The following is a 6,000-nucleotide window of genomic DNA, read 5'->3' on the forward strand; positions in this document are numbered from 1 at the left end:
GTTGAAAATGTCACATTTTTCTAAAACCACTCCTGATTTTCTTTCTCCTAATTTTATATAATCAAATGGCTGCCTAGCAGGGTAAGCTGATTCCTTCTGTTTCCTGAACTGCATCACTTGGATGATTGGTTCCAAGTTAACTGGAACAAGGAGCACATTTCCATTATATACCAATGCAATATTTAGCTACATTTTTTAAAAAGGAGTGAGTGAGTTTCATTTTATGAAAGGAAATCTAATCTGTGCTCCATAACTTGAATATTCACTGAACCATCATGTTGTCACCCCTTCCTGTTTTTTAAAAAAAAAATCTGTTCTGATGCAGCAAAAATTCTGTAGTAAAGACTGATCAAAATCTTTATTTCATACACAGCAGAACTTGAAAATCAAGTACGACGTCTCTATTTGACAATCCAGTCTAAAATGGCAGCTAACAAGAACAAGAATCAGAGCTCGCTGGCCCTGCACAAAGTGATTATGGTGGGCAGTGGAGGTGTCGGCAAGTCAGCGCTAACATTACAGTTCATGTATGACGAGGTAAGACATTACCTTATTTACAAAGCTTTTTTAAAAAGAGGCCATATCTTGTGTTCTGTTGGGGAGAGGAAGAGGGGTTTATATTGGACCTTGAATTGTTGCACCACTTAGCGTAGATAGAAGTTTGAAGTATAATGCAGACACAATCAATTAAGCCCTTTCTAAAGGGGCTGTGACCTTTCTCTTTTTCTTTATTCGTTCTGGAATGTGGGCGTCGCTGGCAAGGCCAGCATTTATTGCCCTTGAGAAGGTGGCGGTGAGCTGCCACCATAAACCATTGCAATCCTTGTGCTGAAAATATTCCCACAGTGCTGTTAAGGAGGGAGTTCCAGGATTTTGAACCAGCGACCATGAAGGAACAGCAATATATTGATCCATCACCAAGAGTGGATTGGTCGCACCACTATTGACTGAGCTGGGCAAGTCCTGAAGGACTTAACTGCCTGACTGGGCCTGCAGCAGGTAGTGAGAGAACCAACACGAAGGAAAAATCTACTTTATCTCATCCTCACCAATCTACCTGTTGCAGATGCATCTGTCCATGATAGCCTTGATAGCAGTGATCACCACAGTCAAAGTCTTGTCTTCACACTGAGGACACCCTCCATCGAGTTGTATGGCACTACCACTGTGCTAAATGGGATAGATTCAGAACCGATCTAGCAGCTCAAAATTGGGCATCCATGAGGCGCAGTGGGCCATCAGCAGCAGCAGAATTGTATTCCACCACAATCTTAACTTCATGACCTGACCAATCCCTCACTCTACCACTACCATCAAGCCAGGGACCAACCCTAATTCAATGAGGTGTGCAGAAGAAAATGCCAGGTGCAGCACCAGGCATACCTAAAAGAGGTGCCAACCTGAGGAAGCTGCAGCACAGGACTATATGCATGCTAACCTGCAGAAGCAACATACTATAGACAGTGATTAGCAATCCCACAGTCAACAGATTATATCAAAGCTCTGCAGTCCTGCCACATCCAGTCGTTGAATGGTGGTGGACCATTAAACAATTAATGGGAGGAGGAGGCTCCATGAATATCCCCCATCCTCAATGATGGCGGAGCCCAGCATGTGAGTGCAAAAGACAAGGCTGAAACGTTTGCATCCATCTTCAGCCAGAAGTTAAGAGCAGGTGATCCATATCTGTCTGCCTCCTGAGGTCTCCACCATCACAGAAGCCAGTCTTCAGCCAATGTCATTCACTCCATGTGATATCAAGAAGTGGCTGACGGCACTGGATACAGCAAAGGCTATGGGCCCCAACAACATCCCGGCAGTTGTGCTGAAGGCTTATGCTCTAGAGCTAGCCAAGCTGTTCAAGTACAGCTACAACACTGGCATTTACCTGACAATGTGGGGAGCTGCCCATGTATGTCCTGTCAACAAAGAGGATAAATCCAATCAGTCTACTCTCAATCATCAGCAAAGTGATGGAAGATGTTGTCGACAGTGCTATCAAGTGGCATTTGCTCACCAATAATCTGCTCACTGATGCTCAGTTTGGGTACTGTCAGGACCACTCTGCTCCAGACCTCATTACAGCCTTGGTCAAACATGGACAAAAGAGCTAAATTCCAGAGGTGAGGTGAGAGTGACTGCCCTTGACATCAAGGCAGCATTTGACTGAGTGTGGCACCAAGGAGACCTAGTAAAACTGAAGTTAACAGGAATTGGGGTAAAATTCTCTACTGGCAGGAGTCCTACCTAGCACAAAGGAAGATGGTTGTTGTCAGACGTCAATCATTGCAGCCCCAGGAGATTGCTGCAGGTGTTCCTCAGGGCAGTGCCCTAGGCCCAACCACCATCAGCTGTTTCATCAATGATCTTGTGCCATCATAAGGTGAGAAGTGGGGATGTTCGCTGATGACTGCAGTGTTCAGTTCCATTCGCAACTACTCAGATAATGGAGCAATCCATGCCCGTGTGCAGTAAGACCTGGACGATATTCAGGCTTGGGCTGATGAGTGGCAAGTAACATTTGCGTGCCACTATTTGCGCCAGGCAATGACTATCTCCAACAAGCGAGAGTCTAATCACCAAATCCCCTACCATCAACATGCTGGGGTTTACCTTTGTCCAGAAACTTAACTGGACCAGCCACACACACACTGTGGCAATAGGAGCCGGTCAGAAGCTAGGTATTCTGCGATGAATGTCTCACTACCTGACTCTCCAAAGCCTTTCCACCATTAATAAGGCACAAGTCGGGAGTGTGATAGAATACTCTCCACTTGCCTGGTTGAATGCAGCTCCAACAACACTCTAAGCTTGACACCATCCAGGACAAAGCAGCCCACTTGATTGGCATCCCATCCACCATCTTAAACATTCACTCCCTCCACCACCGGTGCACCGTGGCTGCAGTGTGTTCCATCTGCAAGATGCACTGCAGCAACTCGCCAAGGCTTCTTCAGCAGCATCTCCCAAACCCGTGACCTCTTCCACCTAGAAAGACTAGGGCAGCAGGCGCATTGAAAAACCTGCAAGTTTCCCTCCAAGTTACACACCACTCTGACTTGGAGGTATATCGCCTTTCCTTCATTGTCACTGGGTCAAAATCCTGGAACTCCCTCCTGTAGTAGCACTGTGGGAGTACCTTCACCACAGAAGGCAGTTCACCATCACCTTCTCTAGGGCAATTAAAGATGGGCAATAAATGCTGATCTTGCCAGCGACGTCCACATCCAATAAACAAATTTAAAAAAAAACATTCTGGTTGTTGGCTTCTGAGATATTATTTTATAGATATTCATTTTTTGTGAATTTTCTGCTTATGAAGGGCATTGGTGTTGGCATATGGAACAGTTCACCCACTATCTGCATTGAGCATTCCCGGGTGAAGTATAGGAGACAAATGTAGAGTAAGGCTGACTTTGCTCTGCTCCAGCTTCAGAAGAGCACCCTCTGCTGTACTGATGAAACACTTCATGTGCCGTTTCCCAAGTTAGCCATTATATGGCCTGCCTGATTAAACATGATCACTCGTGTGAAATTAAGCAGGCAGTTTTGTATGTGCCCACAAAGGACTGGATTGAGACTGCCCAGTCTTGTTCCTACAGGATGCTTTCGATATTTTTTTAGTTATGATAAATGATGTGAGCAAAGTAGTAGTGTGGACAGTTCATGGTTTTTCCTTCAATTTTTCTGAGATCAACTAGACTAATTAAATAACTTGTGCAGTTGTCAACTGATTTTTAAAAAAAAAGTCCACAAATTCTCAAGATGGGGGAAAAGACCACTCGCCCCATCCAAATGCATCCTGCTGGTACCTGAACACTCCACTATAGCGTCTGCTGAAGTGTTCTTCACTGCCCTACCCTCCAACTTCCTGCCCCCACTCAACACATTATTCCAAACATTTGTCATTCTTTATACATTTTTTCCTGATATGTTTAAATTTACTTTTCTTAAATGTAGGGTGTCTGATTCTACTTCTTGATTAACATGAACAAAGATTCTGGTTGGTTTATTTGTACAATTTTATATAAATCAGTGAGGTTGCTCCTTAACATTTTAGACTTGAGGTTGAACTTTTTAGTCATGGGATGAGTCTCATGGCTTTTGTGGCATATTTACTAACTGAAATGTATGCTCCAAGTTTATGACTAGTGGGATAGCAAATTGTGAGGGGGATTACAAAAAAATCTGCAAAGGGATATATAGACAGGTTAAGTGAGTGGGCAAAAAGTTGGCAGATGGAGTAAAATGTGAGGTTATCCACTTTGATAAAGAATAGAAAAGCAAATTATTTTTTAAATGGAGGAAAAATTGCAAAGTGTTGCAGTACAGAGACATCTGGGTGTCCTTGTGCATGAAACAAAGTTAGTATGCAGGTACAGTAAGTAATCAGGAAGGCAAATGGAATGTTGGCCTTCATTGCAAGGGAGATGGAGTATAAAAGCAGAGAAGTTCTGCTACAACTGTGCAGGGTATTGGTAAGACCACACCTAGAGTACTGGTCTCTGTACTTAAGAAAGGATGTACTTGCATTAGAGGCAGTTCAGAGAAGGTTCACTAGATTGATTCTGGAGATGAGGGTGTTGACTTGGGTAGGTTGGGCCAACACTCATTGGAGTTCAGAAGAATGAGAGATGATCTTATGGAAACCTATAATGAGGGGACTTGACAAGGTGGATGCAGTGAGGATATTCCCATTCATAGGGCAAACTAGAACTGGGGACATAGGGCCCAAGTTTCCAGAAGAAAAAAAACAGGTGCCCCTCCGAGCTGGGCGCCCGTTTTTCACGACTAAAACGGCGCCTAAAAAAATCCTCGGTATTCTCCACCTACTTACAGGTCCTGTGGCACTCGGCGCAGCCAGCATGAGCTTTGGGGGGGGGGGGGGGGCGGAGCCAGGTCCCGGCGCTGAAAACAGTGCCGGGACCTCCGCACATGCACGCTACAGTCGGCACGCAAGTGCAGTAGCTCCAGGCGTCTAACTGTGTGGGAGGGACCCGAAGCACGCAGCCCCTAGCCCTGGCTGAATGGCCTCGCTGGGGCTGCGTGAATGAGGCTCCTCCCACGGCCAGCTCCTGCTGCCCCCCCCCCGACCAAACCCGACACGCGCCCCCCCCCCCCCCCCCCCCCCCTGCCGACCAGACCCGACCCGACACCCGCTTCCCCCAGCCCCCCCCCCCCCCCCCCCCAAGCTGACCAGACCCGACCCGACACCCGCTCCTCCCCGACCTGAGGCCCGCTCCCCCGCCCCGACCCGACACCCGCTCCTGTTCCCCGACTCTTCCCTCCCCCCCCCACTCTCTCTTTTCTCCCCCCCACTCTCTCTTTTCTCCCCCCCACTCTCTCTTTTCTCCCCCCCACTCTCTCTTTTCTCCCCCCCACTCTCTCTTTTCTCCCCCCCACTCTCTCTTTTCTCCCCCCCACTCTCTCTTTTCTCCCCCCCCACTCTCTCTTTTCTCCCCCCCCACTCTCTCTTTTCTCCCCCCCCACTCTCTCTTTTCTCCCCCCCCCCACTCTCTCTTTTCTCCCCCCCCACTCTCTCTTTTCTCCCCCCCCACTCTCTCTTTTCTCCCCCCACTCTCTCTTTTCTCCCCCCCCACTCTCTCTTTTCTCCCCCCCACTCTCTCTTTTCTCCCCCCCACTCTCTCTTTTCTCCCCCCCCACTCTCTCTTTTCTCCCCCCCACTCTCTCTTTTCTCCCCCCCCACTCTCTCTTTTCTCCCCCCCCACTCTCTCTTTTCTCCCCCCCACTCTCTCTTTTCTCCCCCCCCACTCTCTCTTTTCTCCCCCCCCACTCTCTCTTTTCTCCCCCCCACTCTCTCTTTTCTCCCCCCCCCACTCTCTCTTTTCTCCCCCCCACTCTCTCTTTTCTCCCCCCCCACTCTCTCTTTTCTCCCCCCCCACTCTCTCTTTTCTCCCCCCCCACTCTCTCTTTTCTCCCCCCCCACTCTCTCTTTTCTCCCCCCCCACTCTCTCTTTTCTCCCCCCCCACTCTCTCTTT

The 6,000-nt window shown here is 48.0% G+C and overlaps 1 protein-coding gene across 4 annotated transcripts in view; it reads left to right on the forward strand.

Annotated features, from left to right (window-relative positions):
- ralba (v-ral simian leukemia viral oncogene homolog Ba (ras related)) overlaps nt 1-6,000 on the forward strand; it is a 63,220-nt gene that overhangs the window by 24,342 nt on the left and 32,878 nt on the right. For 2 of the 4 annotated variants that reach the window (XM_070875284.1, XM_070875287.1), the window contains exon 2: nt 374-537. In XM_070875284.1, coding sequence (XP_070731385.1) covers nt 424-537 — 114 coding nt within the window. In that variant the 5' untranslated portion in view covers nt 374-423. The remainder of the gene's footprint in view (nt 1-373; nt 538-6,000) is intronic. The other 2 variants (XM_070875285.1, XM_070875286.1) reach the window with 1 other exon arrangement.

Source organism: Pristiophorus japonicus, chromosome 3, assembly GCF_044704955.1.
Source record: "Pristiophorus japonicus isolate sPriJap1 chromosome 3, sPriJap1.hap1, whole genome shotgun sequence".
Classification (NCBI taxonomy): domain Eukaryota; kingdom Metazoa; phylum Chordata; class Chondrichthyes; family Pristiophoridae; genus Pristiophorus; species Pristiophorus japonicus.